The sequence below is a fragment of the Drosophila serrata genome, unplaced genomic scaffold (genome assembly GCF_035046125.1).
Source record: "Drosophila serrata isolate PLE 108 unplaced genomic scaffold, ASM3504612v1 contig_378, whole genome shotgun sequence".
Lineage (NCBI taxonomy): Eukaryota > Metazoa > Arthropoda > Insecta > Diptera > Drosophilidae > Drosophila > Drosophila serrata.
In genome coordinates, this window is record NW_028257276.1 from 28,046 (window position 1) to 47,552 (window position 19,507).

The 19,507-nt window shown below is 39.7% G+C and overlaps 1 protein-coding gene across 5 annotated transcripts in view; it reads left to right on the top strand.

Moving 5' to 3' along the window:
* The first annotated feature begins 890 nt into the window (after positions 1-890).
* The window catches only part of LOC110182651 (ras-related protein Rap-2b), a 140,522-nt gene continuing 121,905 nt past the window's right edge, over positions 891-19,507 (top strand). For 2 of the 5 annotated variants that reach the window (XR_015273215.1, XR_015273214.1), the window contains exons 1-3: positions 1,109-1,446; positions 9,160-9,461; positions 11,131-11,362. Coding sequence is in view for 3 of the 5 variants with exons in the window: in XM_020950720.2 (XP_020806379.2) it covers positions 9,373-9,461; positions 11,131-11,362 (321 nt within the window). In the remaining 2 variants the exon portion in view is untranslated. Of the gene's footprint in view, positions 1,447-8,882; positions 8,998-9,159; positions 9,462-11,130; positions 11,363-19,507 lie in introns of all 5 variants that reach the window. The other 3 variants (XM_086839868.1, XM_020950720.2, XM_020950722.2) reach the window with 3 other exon arrangements.

A 19,507-nucleotide genomic window follows, 5' to 3' on the forward strand; every position in this document is an offset into this window, starting at 1 on the left:
GGGGTTTCGTATTCTCCCCATTTAATGAGTGGTCCGTAGCAAGCCCTTAATTACTATGGCGAAAAGGTGAAAAGATTACTCCGCAATCATGAGGTGCTAAACTTTCAAATTCTCCAACCATGTATTAAGTATTTTTTTCAGAGCTTATGTTAACTTAATAGTCGAATGTCAATCCTTGCTTTTTCAAACTTCCTTCAGTTTTAGTTCAGTTTAGTCTTAGAGGGCTACAGAAATATTAGTCGATAATGCTGTGGGACTATTACATTTTCATACTGTGTGCCAACTTCTGTTAACCAAGTTAAACAGATTTATGATGCTGTATGCTGAATTTCGGGGATTGGGGGTCCAGATTGGAGAATAAGGATTCTGGCTAAGCACCTTTCTGGTGTGACCACCAGATTTATGTTTTACAGCTCGTCATTAACACACAACATTGTATCTAAATAGAAATGTTTATCTCACTTAGTTAAATTAAGATAATATCGCTAATGCTATTTAGAATGTATTCTACCGCAAGGCTATCCATCAATTGCCAACCATCTAACGTTCCTGTGTCACTTCCGGTGCGTTTTCCGTTCAACCCAAATAATTACCTCTTGTTCCCTAAATTTATGCGCTTTTATATACTTTGAGCTCCCACCTTACAACGTAATATGCTGCCATATATAATATTGCTTGCAGTTACTCTTTCCGCACTATTCGAATGTATCTTGTTCCATCTGTACATGCCGGACCAGGGCTTGTTGCATCTCGTAAGCCGCTGAGAGGAAAAGCTCTGGTCTGGCTGTGGAAAAGCGGCGGGAAAGCTTCACTGAGTGCGTATTCAGCGCCAAAGCTTCGCCCCGCATTTTCTCCGGCTTTTCCTTCGCTTTCCCGCTGATGCCGCAACTGGAGCTGTCTAGGAGCGCCTCCTGTGCTCATTACTCTAGTTTCCATTCGGTTTTCGGCATGCACTTGTGACAATTTCCCACTGACCCCGTCCCACTCGAAAAATCCCCAGAAGAGTCGCCAAAAAGGGTGGCGAAAAAGTAACCCCAAACCCAAACACTTTCATACCTTGGTGAACTTCGGCTGGCCGGATTCGGGTTCGGTTCATTTGGGCTTTAGTATTCGGCTCTGGGATTTCGGGCATGCATCAAGTGTAAAAGCGGAACGGTGTCAGTTTTTCCCGGGAACTCGATGCTTCGTGTTGTTCTGGCTCTGCTGACCAGTATTCCATATCCACCGAAGCCGAAACGGAAGCAAACGCAGCAACAGTCCACTCTCAGACATCAGAGGAAAAGCGCCGGACTTGCAGAATTCTTCTCGTCCAGTGAGAACAAAGTGAATAATTTTTTTTTTGCGAACTGTGTGATTGTGTTTTTAAGTGCGCTGTGAGCCAGGAAGCTTAATATTCAAAAATTAAGAAACTGAGAGAGAAATCATCTCAACTGCCTAAAAAAAGAGGTAGCGAAATAATTTTGTTTTTTTTTTAACTTTTTTTTCCTACTGACATCAAATGTTTACATGCCATTTCTAATTAACGAATAGAATTGTGCATTGGTCGTGAGATTAAATGGAAAAATTTCAATGTAATATTTAAATGCTTAGCCGATTTTCGTGTGGTTTTCATCTGACCCTGGTGCCTCCCGTCGCTTCTAACCGAGTCGATCCGATCCAGCAGCGACGACAGGTTATTGGTAATCTACATTGATCATAAATAAACTCATCGCTTGTCATAATTAATTCAATGAAGTTCTTTGTGGCTATCTGTTGTTATTTGTGGCTCTGTGATATTCGGTATCGGAACGTAAATTATAGTATTCCCTCGCTTGGCATTTTATGTGCAAGCTTTGCTTAGCTGCACTTGCTTTATTTTATTTTATATTCTGTGTGTGCGGTGTGTGTGCCAGTGGTGATTTATTATTATGCCATTATTGGGTGACTTCTTATCGCACTTGTCGCAGCTGCCTGCCCGCCAGCTTGGCCGGGATTCTTTTTTGGAATTTTGGAATCGAGCGGCGAACCGAACCGAAGGAGCCCTCATGCATCAGTGTGTGTATATCTAGTGTGTCTGGGTGTGTTTAATTCATTAACTAAGTAATCGGAATCGATAATGCGATAAAATATTATTTCTCCGCAAAAGATAAACAGCTCTATTAACTGTGAGTGTATACCCATTGTCATGGCCAAAGTACAGATTGCACCCGATTGCGATTAGTCATCAACGTCACGGTGTTCCAGTTTCCTGCTCGCTCGACTGTTTTCACACCCTAGCGTATTATTCTTATTGATCAGCATCAAAAGCCGAGTCGATATAGCCATGTCCTTTTGTCCAATTATACGCAAACTAGTCCCTCAGTTTTGAAACTATCTGAATCAATTTTTTCAGCTAGTTTTCTATATACCCCTACTTGTGTGTACGTCGGAACGGGCTGAATCGAACAACTATATAATATAGCTGCCTTAGGAATAGTCTATACATTTTTAGAAAAAAAAAAAATTTATAGGAACGATCAAGAATTTATTAAAACAAAATATTATAGCTTCGATGCGTTTTAAAATATTTTCATAAACTCAGAGAAGTACCGATATTTTATTGTTTAAGTGAATGGGCATCATTGTTTTTAACATAAATATCTATAATTTGAATTGTATTAATTATTAATGACCCAATTGAAATCTAAAAAAGTGTATTTAAACTTCGCGTGTCGCAGATATCTTCTGTTCTTATATTTTTTTTCTTTTCCATAGAAGGCACTGCTCTCGGCAAAACAAAATTTCGGATCGCTTTAGAGCTGGCTTTATGACCCATCTGATCCACTCGCGTTGCTTCCACTGCTCCGGCTGGCATTTTAATGACCTTTCATCTTAGACACATATAAAATCACTTTTTGGGGTTTCCATTAAATCAAGCCCAATCAGCTGAAGGAGGTGGATTTCAAGATTGGGCGTTACTCCAAGTTTCCTCGTGTGTAATCGCTGACCCATTGTTATGACTGACCTGCAGATTAACTCCCCTCCAAATTTGATTTATTTCACTTGAAATGGGGGAGAAAAAAGCAGAAGGATTGGCCAAACTAGGCTACGGGAAAGCATAAAGACAATGCCCTCCCCCCCCCCCCCCTTGCCCGTTTAAAACGTTTCCATTCTAATTTCGAATCCAAACGCCCTTTTAACCGGGTACTGATTGAAACACCAATAGGCTGTAGTTCAGAGGTTGGGGCTTGCGGGAGAGCAACAGGTCGGGGGACAGTTCATTAGGATATAGGGCTCGAGCCACCCGAGGGACTAGTCAGAAATTGTCTCATTAGTACAACATGTTCGCATAAGAGGCCGACCATAAATTCCCACTGTCTATAAAAATCCCAACAAATTGTGTTCGTCCTAGCTTCTTGTTCCCTGGCCTTGTCGTGTCGTTGCTTCTTGAGCTCTTCTGTTGCAGGCATAAAGATGAGGTCGAACAGCCGAAGTCTTGCCAACTGGCAGCAGCACAACTAACGCGAAGGAAAAGGAAAACTGGAGCGACAACTTTGTAAAAAAAAAGAAAAAAAAAAGAAAGAAATAAAAACAACAAAAGATGCCTAACAAGAAAAAACAAAAGAAAAAAGCAATGGACAACATTTCCCGTGTTTTTCCCGGGAGCTTGGCTAAAAAAAATATTAAATGAAGCATGCTGCATTGACATCAACTTTAACCTTAAAGGCTACTTTCATCACATTGGTTATAATTGCTCTCGAGAGATATAGGCAGTAATCTTAGCCCCTCTATTCAAATGCTTAAGTATCCTAAACTACGCTTTAAAGATACGACAAAGGTTAAGCAAACCACTTTCAGATGTTTAAAGAAACCTAAATCAAGATGACACGCACAGGAAAGTGCTATGAAAGTGGGGCCATTTTTAAAGGAACGTTACTATATTTGGGGTTCGCTTGATCGCTTTGATCCACTGTGGAAAGCAACAAGCTTCATTTCCACACGACACATGGCCGCTGGTTGATAAGATGCAGTGAATGTGGCTGCGTGTGTGTGGGTGACGGCTTGTCATTTGCTGCCTTGGGTCAATGGCTTTTTCCTGCCTTGCTCCTCGCATTTTCCTCGTGCAAAAGGGCCACCAACTTGAGAGCCCGCTGCTAACGTGCCTTATTTCATATACGCTTTCGGCTCGATTTTGTTGCCAATGATAAGAACCGGCAATTGTTGTTCCACTTGTGCTTCTTGTGTTTTATGGTGCTTTTGTAGTAGCTAACTCTTGCCTGTTGACAGTGCGGGTGCTCTGTTTTCATTACATGTATTACTCGTTGGCAGAAAGTGGTATGTAGGGTCGATTAATGTTAGATACTGGGGTAGTTGGCAGGGCTATTGCCAGCAAAGAAAATAAGTTAGTCGAGTGTGCTCGCCTGTGAGATACCCGGCACCCGACGCTTTGTGCGTTCAATGAATCACAAGGGACAAAGCTAAATAATGCAATATTTGGGGTATAGGGTTTTAGTTCCATGTTTACAGCCCAATTGTATTATTCATTAATTCGCTACAGAAATTCCATTTTTTTTTTTTAAATTGATTACCAAGAAATCAGCAAAATTAGACCAAAACTAGCACCAGGCAACCCAACGTCGAGTTATTCTAAAGGGGCTGCTGCTCTTTCCTGTTTTTCCTGCCGCGAATGTGTGTGAAATATTTGAAATGCCTGCGGCGAAGATGTCAGCCCCCGCCTCCAATCTTAACACGGCAGGCCCTTGTTTATGAAGAACCTCTGGCCGTGTGTCTGTTTGCTTAAATTGCCTTTTTCGTGTCATTCATGAGACAGACACAAATTTGTGCCTACATAAATGATAAAAATGCATGTCCTACGTTAACCCTCCGCTCTCACACCTCTTAACCAACTCTTGTCAGCCTTCAACCAGCTTTGTGTCGCACACAACCGCTCTCTTATTGTTCGAGAAATGAATAGAAAAAAAGTATAAGTTCTCAGTTTTGCAAAGTATTTTCATCTCCCAACAGATGTAGCCAATTTTTATTATTTCAGATTGTCGCTTTTAATTTTATAATAATCGGAAGACTGTCATATAGTTTCCATAGAAACGATTGTTAAATGTGGAGGACAACTGTAAAACTGTAAATATAATATGTATAGGTGAAAGTGATCAAATTGGGCTTCGATGTTTCTTTTACATAAATATACATAGTTTATATTGTATTGATTATTAATGATCCAATTGAAAACTGCAAGAGTATACAAACTTCAGATATCAAAATTGCTCTTGTTTTTATCTGAACATTTTCCGCATTTTATTCAATGCAATTTATGAATAAACATAATCATAATAATAATAATAAATCATTCAATAACTGTGGCAGGGGAACGGGGATTTTGAAATAAATTATAATGATTGCTGTTGCTTCTGCGGCGAGGAATACGAAAAGGGAGTAATGGTTTATGGAGATTGTGCCGGGAAATTTTCGAAAACTGGGCTCGGAGTGGCTTTGCTGGAATATGTTCCAATTTGTAAGAAAACGTACATAATAAGTGACGGCGTTGTAGGTGAAAATCGAGCTGTTTAAGTCCGCCGCAATTTACATGAAATTTGCTAAATGGAACACCGAAAAATATCCGTTTCACCAGAGATTTGGCCTTTTCTTTTCAATTTGTGCAGCGGTAGTGGCGCATACGACCAGATTAGCAATTGGTTCTCCCTTTTCTAGGCTTTTGGGTTCGTGCCTGGTTCTGAATGCACTGTCTCACATGTTTATCAGGTACACAGCGTCCCAGCAACCAGCCAAATGCAACACTGAAATTTTGAGCTCAATGCTGGCAATTGCCGGAGATCCATGCATGCTCCATAGTTGGACAGTTCGTACAAGTGGCGGAAATACCAACTCCACCGAAATGCCTTTACTGGACCATTTTGAAATGGGTTTTGAACACTTAAGATCGATTAAATACATTTATTATTTTAAGGGATCTAGGGGATTTGCAAAGCAAAGGAATACTTTAAGAAAGTGGCAACAATACACAGTCTCACGCAATTCCTTGCATATAATTAAATCGAATCTCATATACAAAAGAATTGACGAATAACAAGAATATTAATTCAGAAACCGGAACAAAGGATAGCAACAATTGACAGAGCAACAGGCAACAAGACAGAGAGGAAAACAATGGCAATAGGCCAGGACTAACAACAAATATTCCTCTGGGGGCCCACAAAATAAATTTCCTTTTTATTTATTTTTATTTTTTTGTTTTCGGCCGGGTCAGAATGCTAATGAATCACAGTAGCGCGGTCCGGGGCGGCTATATCTGTACCGAGCCAGGCGAATATTTATTGCGGCCAAGGAGTGGCCAGCAGAGCAGGCCCTGGGAAATCTGTTGAAAAACAAATAAACAATCAGGGCCAAGGCAAAATGAAATGTCACAAAAGGAAACAAAGGCGTGAGGCGCTGCGCTCCGGGGGAAGGGTGAGCAGCAGTAACAACAGCCATAGCCGCAAATAAATGACAAAACAATGACAAGCGGAGGATTGAAAAGCAGGCCTCAGAATAGACTTTGCCGCATGATTTTACATGCCCGAATTGGACTGTAACTAGCCGGGGGATTAGACCACCAAAATTATAGCGTTCAGATTCAAATTAAACAGAAAACAAGAAAGGAAGCTAACTTCGACACGCCGAAGTTTATATACCCTTGCAGATAGAACTTCTATGACTAGGAATCCATACAATATAAATTATATATGTTTGTGTTAAAAAACAATGAAGTAATACCTGCTTTCATTTCATTCACCTATTCATATTATATTTGCAATTTTAAATTCACAGATTTGCATTTTTCCTCTACATCAAACGATCGTTTGTATGGCACCTGTAAGATATAGTCGTCCGATTTTCATAAAATTTGACACAAAATTTAAGACTAATATAAAATAGCTATACCTTAAATTTGATGAAAATCAGCTGAAAACTGAAAAAAATATAAATTTAATTGTATTAATTTCTCGATCGTTCCTATGGGAGCTATGTATATGATATAGTGGTCCGATTTTCATAAAATTGTACACCAAATTGTAGAGTATAATAAAATGGCTATATCTCAAATTTGATTGAAAAACTGAAATCTGTTAAAAACTGAAAATTTTGCTAATTTATTTATTTATTTTTTTTTTTTTTTAATTTTCCGATCATTCCTATGGCAGCTATATGATATAGTCGTCCAGTTTCATTCAGATAGCTTCAAAACTGAGAGACTTGTTTGCGTAGGTATAATGAGAAAGGAAGTTGAAATTTATAACCCTTTCACTTTGCTATTGGATCATTAGTAATTTTAATACCCTTGCACGGTATTATAATTTCAGTCCGACCATATTAAGTATATATATTCTTGATCAGGATCAACAGTCGAGTCGATCTAGCCATGTCCGTCTGTCCGTCTGTCCGTCTGTCCGTTTCTACGCAAACTAGTCTCTCAGTTTTGAAGCTAATATATATATATATATATATCATATAGGTGCCATACAAACGATCGTTTGATGTAGAAGAAAAATGCAAATCTGTGAATGTAAAGCTACAAATATAATATGTATACGTGAATGAAATGAAAGCAGGTATTACTTCATTATTTTTAACACAAATATATATAATTTATATGGTATGGAATCCTAGTCATAGAAGTTCTATCTGCAAGGGTATATAAACTTCGGCGTGCCGAAGTTAGCTTCCTTTCTTGTTACAATATGAGTTATATATGTATATATAACTAAGCAGGAAATACCCCAACAAATATTTAAGCAAATTAATTTAGTTTAGGTCTTGAGCCCATGAGCCACTAGAGCGGGAGAGGGGCCTTTGTAACAATACACTCAAACCACAGGCAATTTCCTAAGCACTTTTCCTGCGCAGCATCCGCTTCTCAGCCACGCCTTGGTCTAGGAAAATCTACTTATTCAGACTGCAGTTAAAGTGCCGCAACTCGTTTACTTTAGCAAATTGTCGGGCTCCTAAGCCGCGTACCGAGTTCCACCGCCTGGCCGGATCTGGGATCAAATGGTCTTAAGAACCACACTGCACACACACACCCCCGGCACACATACATCACGCACTCGGCTGCCAAATTTGACTTGCTTAAGCCCCTTTAAGTCTTGCGAAAAAATCAAACACAAAAGAGGCTTAGCTAAAGTTTATTTTAAATTCCACAAAAAGTAGTCAGGGAAAACGCGTAATAAAATTTTAGAAAAAAAAGAACGATAAGACCCAAGACTTCCTACCAAGAAAGACAGCTTATTTCGGCACGCCAAAGTTTGTTTAAAGTTGCAGTTTGCAATTGGATCATTCGAAACCGATCCATTTTGTTTAAATAAAATGACCCACCGGGACCCGGATTTTTTTTTACAATTCAAGTAACATTTAATCGCTTGAATTGCATTTTGCGAGGCCACTTTCAACGTTAGTTATCCCACTCAACTTTATTCAACTTTATTCCATTAACATTAACTGCATTAGGCAAGTGCAGAAATAGCTATAAAATTAAAATACATAGCAGGGAGTTTAGTGTGAGTCGAGGCTCGCGACAGCAGTAATCCGAAGCAGCTTTCACATGCAGATGTCACTTTCGCGCTGAATAATAATCTTTTTGAATAGCCCGAGTCTTTTTTTTGTTTAACGACTACCTACCTTGCAAATTGTGAACGAATTATAAAATTCTAATTTCAAAATGTGGAGTCTTATGCGAAGGGACTCGACCAGTGACGGTGCAGCATACAGGTGTGAAGTCAGCCTTACGGTTTGGCTAAGTGGCGCTCGCTCTAATTTGAACCCAGAAACTCTGGTGCTGTGCTAGCGGAAGACGCTTAGCAGGTGACTGTAATTTATGGCTTGTCTCATCCAGAACAATTTTCAATTTGAAGGTAAACACGGGGAATTTGCGAGCAAATTATCAGCATCGAGTCACGTAATTAAAACGAAATGTAACACGCCGCGAGCAGACCGAGCGAGAAAGAAGGCGAAAAGCGACAACAAACGGTAAATATATGCAATTCCCGTACAGAACGAGGACGGGGAGCACGCTGGCAGGGCTAATAATAAACTAAGAACCCAACTACCGCCGTTAGCTAGCCCATAACAGTTCCCAGTTATCGCTACAGTTACTGCTCCACTTACATATAAACCCTTTCTCCCTTCTAGATAATAAAACGCTGCGACGCCTCTTCCAATGTTTATGTAAACGCTGAGAAGCGGCCAACCGAGACGCTGGGACACTGAGAGAAACGAATGCGACGAGAATTGGGGCGTTGATTTGCGACAGCCAAACCGGAAATCAGCACAACCAGCTGCTGCCGGGACACGCGGAAACGAGGACACAAGCCAAGCAGGACACGAACGCAAAAGGATTGCAAGATGCGTGGCCGTCACTTGCGTCGCCGCTTCAGCCTGCAGCCCTCATTCATGAAGGATGACAACGCCGAAGATAAGCCCAAGCGCGACAAGTAAGTTATGACTGATGTAAACCAAAGAACATGCAACCACATGTGTCTGTAGGGTAGTAACAACCACCACTAGTAGCCCATATACAATTCCAAGCCAAGAACTGGAGAATTACGTAGCTTTCAAATTGTAACTGCACGAAGTTCATTAAACATTTCCCTTTGCCCAGCGCATAAATGCCGAGCTGAACTTTATCGGAAAAATTCCAGCGCGACGGATAGGAAAACCTTTGATCAGTGAAAAATATCGCGGTATGAGCCAGCAAACTCCTTTCAACCACGGAGACGGGCAGAAGCCGAGGCCGATGGTTTGGCATATTTGTTTTCACTTTTGGACAAACATTTTCCAGTCTTCATTAAGTTGAAAGGACGGGAAAAAAAAGGAAGGCGCAATGATACGTTTGGGAGAATATTAGGAAAAGGGAAAAGCGGCCGTTTCCCGCCTGATTTCCTGACGGCACTCACTGTCCATCCGTTGACTGTTTTACCCGTAGTTTGTATACTTTCCCTTTGTTTCGCCTGTCAGGACAAGAATTTCATGTTTGCCTCGCTTTTCTTTTGCTCCGCCTCTGCGGGTCTTTGATTACATTTTTCTTTCTTGTTTTTCTTTTTTACCCGCCGGAAAGGTGAAAAAAAAACACCTAAAAACAGAATAACAATAAAGAATAAGAATACTAAGGCAAGGGAGAGGAAGACAGAAGCCTGTCAGAATCGTGCTTATTAAAGTTAAATTTGATCCGCCGTTTGTTGGCTGTCTCCCATCGGACAATTATACCACTTCTTTCCGACTTTCCCTTTTTTCCGGATATTTCCCCGACTTTGCTGATTTCCCTGATTTATCGTCGCCCGAGAAGAGAGCAGAGGCGGAGAAGAAGTAACTGTCAGCGGCGTAGAACCTCGTATTCTGTGGCTTTGCGTCGATTGTCCAGTCGTAAAAGGCATTGAATTTCATCACAGATGTGCCTCAACCAATGTCCTCGCCCTGGTATATTTCCTGCCCGTGTCTAGTTCACATTCGCTGTCAGCCAAGGAGATAACAAAGTTTCTCATGGAAACACATGGCATCAATAACACTTTGCAGACAGCAAATATCAGCGATAGATTCGCTCACTCTAGCCGCTAAATTGGTATATATACATATGTATGGTATGGTTTAGTTCTTAGTTTAAAGCAAGGCTGTTAACTTAATAAAATTTTCCCGATCGGAGATGGTGTGCAATCCCTAAGCGGGACACTGCTCGAAAGACAAATAATTTCCTCGATAAGCAATTAATTTGCAATCCGAAGCAGCCCCAGCAAGCGACCCTGTACTATATAGTATATACATATGAATATGTGTGCCGTAGTGTGTTTAAAGAGTGCGATTCTTTTGTTTGTTCTGCTTTTGCTTTCGCTGCAGTTGGCGCTTTTTGATGTTGCCGTAATGATTAATTTTTGATGTGGCGCACAGATTTAATGAGTCGCCCAGGGGATAATGCCACGACCCCAGGTCGCAAATTGGAAATGGCTGTAAAGAGAAAGGGGAGAGAGAACAGCGTACATGCAGGCATTTCCCAGTTATTAAATCAATCAAATTAATTGCACCGAACTTAACTCACTCAAGTCACGTTTATTTTACGTTTCCTGTTTCCTGTTTCATGCCTTTCCCGAAAATCGCATTACTCATACGCAGAGTGGGCAGAAACAACGCGGTGGACGACGCCATCGGACCCGCCAACGCCCGCCACAAAATCGTTGTCATGGGCTCGGCCAAGGTGGGCAAGACATCAATAATCACACAGTTTCTGTACAATACATTCAGCACCAAGTACAAGCGAACCATCGAGGAGATGCACCAAGGCAACTTCTCCATTGCCGGCGTTAGCCTCACCCTCGACATCCTGGACACCGCCGGCTCTTACGAGGTAAGTTTCCTTCTCTCCATTGCACAAAGCACTTAGACTGTATTTACCGAAATAATAAGGCAGGATTTGGATCAAATTAAGAACCGAAATTTAACAGTCAAGAGCAACCTTCCTTATTGAATGGCAAAAGTTAACGCCGAATCAAAGGCCGATTAATTCTACATAGTGTTGATTCTGATTAGAGCTAGTTTCCCTATGCGTTTTCTCACTGTGGCCGCGCAGCTCCCCTCCTAGCTGGGTACCGCCCCTACTTTTCTACCTTTCCCGCCTAAACCCCCTGCTTTCTCCCGCTCCCTTGTGCTCCTTCAGAGCTGGGCTTTTAATTTTAAATAACCGACACTAATGGGCTGCAACAGGGCGCCAGAAGCCTTTAGTTGCTTTTCAATATTTCAATAAGCGACAACCGGCAAAGCGGCCGGCACTGCTGGCTCCCGTATCCTGGTTACTGCTTTATAATAATCATCGGCATCATCATCCAGTTGGGTGCAGCGGAAATTACAGCCTGCGATTCAATTTTGCTGGCACTTCCGCCGCGCGTGAATTGAAAAGCTTGTTCGTAAAAGCGAACAGCGGGAGGTTGCTGTGGCAGTGGCAGACTGTTTATCGTACAGGAGGGCGTGGCACACTCCTCATGCCATGTTTCTTATGAATGCGGGATCGGTGCATATAAATGGGGCGGGGATGGCTACAAATGGAGTCAGTCAGGCAGAGAGTGCAAGCCCAGCGAAGCCAACTGAACTGTGACTCTGCTCGACATACCGCGTTGTCCTTGGCAAAATATGGGCAACCACTCGTATAGCACGCACTGAGGGAAAGTATTGGGAGATCTAGTCATTCATTAATTTAGTTTGATCTCTATTGAGTGGATTTGCCAGGAAAATCTTGTTCTTAAAACATTTGGGCATTTAAGATTTAAACATTTCTGTGAATATTACCAAACCCCTGATGGCCGGATGTTTGGGTGTTATTTCTCCCAGTGCGCAGCATACATCATGTAACTCATTCCATATAACATATGCTTTTCGATTTATGTACAATCCAATGCAATCATACAGCATACATAAATGGAGGCCAGAACATAAAAGGCGCGACAAAGAATGGAACTAATGAAATGGATTCGCTCGGCAGCTCAAGCGAATCTCTACACAAGTGGACGTGGCATTGGGATTATCATTAAGAAGAGTACGCGGAGCCAAACGGCCGACGCCAAAATCACCTCAAAAAATCAGGCATTCCTCTACTTGATGGATGCCCAAAGAAACAAGCCGACACCGACATCCTTTGGCATCCTTTAAGAGTCAACTAACTAACGAAACGAACAACGCACCAGGCATACAACACATATAATACAACACACTCACGCATTGCTCATAAATTTTACGAGTCCTTCAGGGCAAATCTTGGGAAGGATGCGGCGGCAAAGAACATACATAAATCGCCTAGTGGCAGGTAATATCATGGGCGTGGGCGCGGATCCGGGCAGCGGGTCAGGTCTTCTTCCTTGTTCCTATTGTTTGGACGCATTCGTCATCTTTTTGCACTGTCCACGGGGCGGATGCGCAATGATTTTGCTGTGGTCAAGTGACCATACGCAGCTGCATTGTTCTAAGTACCCGGGGAGACGATAGATAAATGCCATCGCACATAGGGCGGTGCAAATCAATGCCTTAAGACAGGTTATCTAAACAGCGAACCAACGAACTCATGAAAGTAAATAGTCAAAATTATATGTATTAACAGTGCTAGTTAATTGCATTTTGAACATTATTTAGTAATTTATTTCAGACTTAGACGCGTGAAATTCACTTTAATCCTTAATTCCGCCTCGAGCCGTAAACTCTCGCATCCCCAACAGGAGCGGGCTAACAATGCAATGGCTGCCTCGACCGCAGCCCGGCCAGGTCCCACCATGCGTATGGGTAATATTTTTGCGAGTGGCAAAAAAAAACTAACCGCAGGCCACACACTCTCCCAAACCCACCCCCTCTATCAAGCCCAGTACAGACGGACTTTGCGTTAGCGGTAAGAGACTCAGGAGATAGAAAAGGACGTGGAGCGGGTATAGGGGCCTATGTAGGCCTATGTATGATCCCTAGCAATGTGGAAAGCTCGAGATTTACATTGGAAAGATCTAGAGAATATTATTCTTTAAATAGGAAATATTCTTTAAATAGGAAATAAATCAGAGTTTTACTGCTTTTTAAGATATTTTAATTTTCTTTTTGTTAACTTTTACGTGCCAAAAACTTATCAGTTAACAAGAAGGTTTTTAATCGTATCGTAAATCGATAACTAAATTTATAAATTAACTAAATGTTGCCATTTTTAAATCGATATTTATCAAAGTTTAAAGTTTAGTTTCGGAAAAGTTTGAAATGTTATTATTTTCATGGTGAAAAGTCTCGATGGGAGACCGCTTGTAAACCTCCCCTGCAATTCCTCGAAAACCATCCACACCGGCGGCGACGGGGGCGTTATCAATATTTGCTTGGCATTTTCCCAGAGGTTACAGAAATTACTGACAAAAGAGGAAGGTGAATACATTGCGTATGTTTACCAGCTACAAATGGTATTTGCACAAAAATTCCAATTTGCAAATATTTAAAAGAAATATATACATGCTCTATACACGCATCCGAACTCGGGTTCGACTTCGAAATTCCCTGTCTCATGCAGAAATCGTGATATTTGTTATACACCTCCATATATCTCTTTGGTTTCTAGTTTTATAAAGTTGCTTTGTTGACTCTCTGCTCAATCAAAGTAAAACATTTAAAATTCAATAAATGCAGAGCTTCAGACACACATAGAGACGTGTGAATCGAGTTAGGGAACTGCCAAACTCAGTTAAAGTTTTCAGATTGTTTTCGGTTTCGAGTGCGGAGAGTCCATGTTTATTGTTTATTGTGCACCTTCAGCAAATGCTGGCATCACTTTTCGCTTGCAGCCGATATTTAATCAACTTTGGCAACTTTCCTTCCCCACTAGTAATTGCAAAGTGTGAAGAAAATTCATATGTGGATGTCAAAAGCGGGATTTGCATATCCTGCAAGGAATTCAGTTTCCCTGTAATATTTACAAAATTATTGCATTTCGTGCTGCCTATTTTCCATAACATCGTAGCCTCAGTGCCGCATCTCCATTGATAATCCCATGAATGAAAAGCTCACAAGAGAAACGTAAGACAAAAGGCACACAATCAGCCTGCCAAGTGGTAAGTATGGGGAGTCTATTGAGAAATCAAGAGGATGACTCCCTCATAAGAGACAAAACGAGTGACAGGCAAAGGATAAACACCGAGCCAAAAAAATATATTGTGTTCGGATCGGAAGGCTTACTTACCTCGGTTTATCTTAACACAAATACATATAAAATATATTGTGTTAATTATTTATGATAGCATAGCAATCTGCAAGGGTTAGCTTCCTTTTTTGTTTTTAATAATATTTGAATATATAAAAAGGTTGATATACCAATACCATGCTTACCACTAAATTAAGCATTCCGTAATCCCACCTCTACCTCTGCAAATTTCTTAATTCGAAGTCACTAATATACTTTGCTGAACGTTTTTGTTATACCGAATACGGAATACGGTATCCGAATTAGAGGCAATTTCGATGATATTTCCTCTCGGTGCTAGAAGTGGAGCTGACAGCGTCAGAAACAGGCCCAGGGTTGGCACCTCCGTTCCCGACTCTTTCTGGTCTTGTGCCAGACTTGTCGTATGAGCAACAAGCGGAAGCCACATCGGGGAAGGGATAAATGGGTTTGAAATTGCTGAAAATGAAAGGGGAGGTTACCTACGGGACAAGGCCCATAGGGCGTATGTGCGATGAGCATCTCCTAAATGCACAAAATAGAGTGAAACGGATGCAGGGCGCAAAATCCCTTAAAGCTTTCTTTAAACAGATAAAAATGGATGAATATTGCCAGCCTGTATTTTTTAGAAGCTAATGCATGGAGGTAACACATACACATTCAAAAGAGGCAAAAAGACTAAGGACAGGCAAGACAACTACATAAAATATAAAATCAAAAGTGATATTTTCTAATGAATAGCTACGTACAAATTTTTAAAATTCATTGTTGTTTATACATAAAATTAAAGATAATATTATGGTCCCGTCTTAGCATTCCGCAGACCGATAAAGCCCTTCACTTGCATGTATTCATAAACGACGACACACAGTTTAGTAGAAACGTGTTGTATCTTAAACAAGCCACATAGAGGTTAACATCTTAGACATTTCTAGCCCTCTGGGAATATTAATTAAACACCGTTAACCGAGTAATTTTTGAAGGTTCAGATGTTCGGTCGAGTCGGGGATTTAAGTTCAAATTCAGATTCAGATTCGGACACCGAGACACCTCCAGCTTTGGTTTATGTGAACGACAAGACACTGCCCGGCCATGGTTTCCCTTCCGCCTTTTCTTTTATTTTATTTCGTGGGATTACTTTTTATACCCTTGCAGGGTATTATAATTTCAGTCAGAAGATTGCAACGGAGTGAAGGAGGCACCACCGACCATATAAAGTACATATATTTTTGATCAAAATCAACAGCCGAGTCGATCTAGCCATGTCCGTCTGTCCTTCTGTCCGTCTGTCCGTTTTTACGCAAACTAGTCTCTCAGTTTTGAAGCTATCTGAATAAAACTTTTCAGTAAGCCTTCTATATACTCTCACTCGTATAAATTTCGAACGGGCCGGATCGGACGACTATATCATATCGTTGCCATAGGAATGATCAGAACATTTTTACAAAGAAAAATATAACATTTTCAGTTTTCAACAGAAATTATTCAAATTTAAGATATAGCCGTTTTATATTATTCTACAATTTTGTGTAAAATTTTATGAAAATCGTACTAATATATCATATAGCTCCCATAAGAACGGTCAAGAAATTTGAGAGGACCTGAGAATGGCGGTGGCTGTTGTCGGAAGACTGACAATCGCGGTGGCGATAACATTTTCAGTTTTCAACAGAATTTAATCAAATTTTAGATATAGCCATTTTATATTATTCTACAATTTTGTGTAAAATTTTATGAAAATCGGACTAATATATCATATAGCTTCCATAGGACCGATCGAGAAATTTGAGAGAACTGAGAATGGCGGCGGTTGCTGTCGGAAGACTGACAATCGCGGTGGCAATAACATTTTCAGTTTTCAACAGAATTTAATCAAATTTGAGATATAGCCATTTTATATTATTCTACAATTTTGTGGAAAATTTTATGAAAATCGGACTAATATATCATATAGCTCCCATAGGACCGATCGCGAAATTTGAGAGAACTGAGAATGGCGGCGGTTGCTGTCGGAAGACTGACAATCGCGGTGGCAATAACATTTTCAGTTTTCAACAGAATTTAATCAAATTTGAGATATAGCCATTTTATATTATTCTACAATTTTGTGTAAAATTTTATGAAAATCGGACTAATATATCATATAGCTCCCATAGGACCGATCGCGAAATTTGAGAGAACTGAGAATGGCGGCGGCTGCTGTCGGAAGACTGACAATCGCGGTGGCAATAACATTTTCAGTTTTCAACAGAATTTAATCAAATTTGAGATATAGCCATTTTATATTATTCTACAATTTTGTGTAAAATTTTATGAAAATCGGACTAATATATCATATAGCTCCCATAGGACCGATCGCGAAATTTGAGAGAACTGAGAATGGCGGCGGCTGCTGTCGGTAGACTGACAATCGCGGTGGCAATAATATTTTCAGTTTTCAACAGAATTTAATCAAATTTGAGATATAGCCATTTTATATTATTCTACAATTTTGTGTAAAATTTTATGAAAATCGGACTAATATATCATATAGCTCCCATAGGACCGATCGCGAAATTTGAGAGAACTGAGAATGGCGGCGGCTGCTGTCGGAAGACTGACAATCGCGGTGGCAATAACATTTTCAGTTTTCAACAGAATTTAATTAAATTTGAAATATAGCCATTTTATATTATTCTACAATTTTGTGGAAAATTTTATGAAAATCGGTCTACTAAATCATATAGCTCCCATAGGAACGATCGCGAAATTAAATCAATTAAAAATTATAATTTTTAGTTTTCAGAAGATTTTCATCAAATTTGAGATATAGCCATTTCATATTAGTCTTAAATTTTGTGTCAAATTTTATGAAAATCGGACGACTATATCTTATATGTGCCATACAAACGATCGTTTGATGTGGAATAAAAATGCAAATCTGTGAATGTAAAACTGCAAATATAATATGTATAGGTGAATGAAATGAAAGCAGGTATTACTTCATTGTTTTTGAACATAAATTTATATTATTTATATTGTATGAATTCCTAGTCATCGAAGTTCTATCTGCAAGGGTACATAAACTTCGGCGTGCCGAAGTTAGCTTCCTTTCTCGTTTTTTTTTTTTTTGTTTTCTTTTCTGTGAGGGCTTTTATGGTAAGGTTTTCATTTGCTTTGGGATCTTCAATGACCTCCTGGATTGGATTTTCCAGCCTTCTGCTCCAAATCGTTTCATTCGTGCTACGATTCATTGCACCAGCCGCATAAGAATTGGAAATAACAATGCAGTGAAAGCGAATAGAGCATATCGTACGTAGTATGTTCAATTAATTCCATTGCAATGTCAGGAAAATTTCAGAGGTATCTTTACAAAATTGCTTGAAAACAAGCTGGCCTCCCATTGCAAACCCTAAAATTAATTCGTCAAGTTTGCCTCAATTTTTGGGAAATTTATCCAGGCTGATAATTTTATGATTTTCAGAAATATGTAAGCACACTTTATTGTGAGTGTAATTTAAAATTATGCACACACGACAATGCGAATTATTCTTTTTCAATGTGCTTCCCCTTCACTTGACGGAGAATTAAGGAAAATGCAAGAACATTTTTTCTGCCAAGCGTAAGAATTTACATTATTGTCTGTGATTATTCAAATATCGGCGTGTGTGTGCGACAATATAATAATATGCAAATTGCCGTTGATGAAACAATTGTTTTTGAAGGCAGACGTTGTCGTTGCTGTAATTTACATTCCTTGTTCAACACTAACTCATTTTGTCGCCCATTTTAATGAATTTTAAGAACGACAGGCATTCAACGAAATACAGGTTACCGTGGCATTGCAAAAATATGGCGTAACACTTTCGGCATCTCAATTAGGTCCTTGAATGGGAAGAAAAAGTAATATTCTGATGTTATTCGTTTAAGGCTTATTTTTCTTGTTAGCAAAAATCAAATGGCAATTCAATTATGAACATATTCCTATATAAGTTGGGCAAGTGCCAAGCCATAAAGGACTATCAATAGAAACACATTCTCATTTTTTTGTTTTTTGGTTTAAAAAATAAAATAAAAACAAGAAAGGAAGCTAACTTCAGCACGCCGAAGTTTATGTACCCTTGCAGACAGAACTTCGATGACTAGGAATTCATACAATATAAATAATATAAATTTATGTTCAAAAACAATGAAGTAATACCTGCTTTCATTTCATTCACCTATACATATTATATTTGCAGTTTTACATTCACAGATTTGCATTTTTACTCCACATCAAACGATCGTTTGTATGGCACCTATATGATATAGTCGTCCGATTTTCATGAAATTTGACACCAAATTTAAGACTAATATAAAATGGCTATATCTGAAATTTGATGAAAATCGGCTGAAAACTGAATATTATAATATTTAATTGATTTAATTTCGCGATCGTTCCTTTGGGAGCTATATGATATAGTAGTCCGATTTTCATACAATTTTACAGCAAATTTTAGAATAATATGATTTGGCTATATCTCAAATTTGATTAAATTCTGTTAAAAATTGAAAATGCTATAATTATTTTTGTAAAAATTTTCCGATTATTCCTATGGCAGCTATATGATATAGTCCGATCCGGCCCGTTCGACATATATACGAGTGAGAGTGTATAGAAGACTAACTATAAAGTTTCATTCAGATAGCTTCAAAACTGAGAGACTAGTTTGCGCAGAAACGGACAGACGGACATGGCTAGATCGACTCGGCTGTTGATCCTGATCAAGAATGTATATACTTTATATGGTCGGAAGTGACTCCTTCACTGCGTTGCAAACTTTTGACTGAAGGGTATAATAAGCA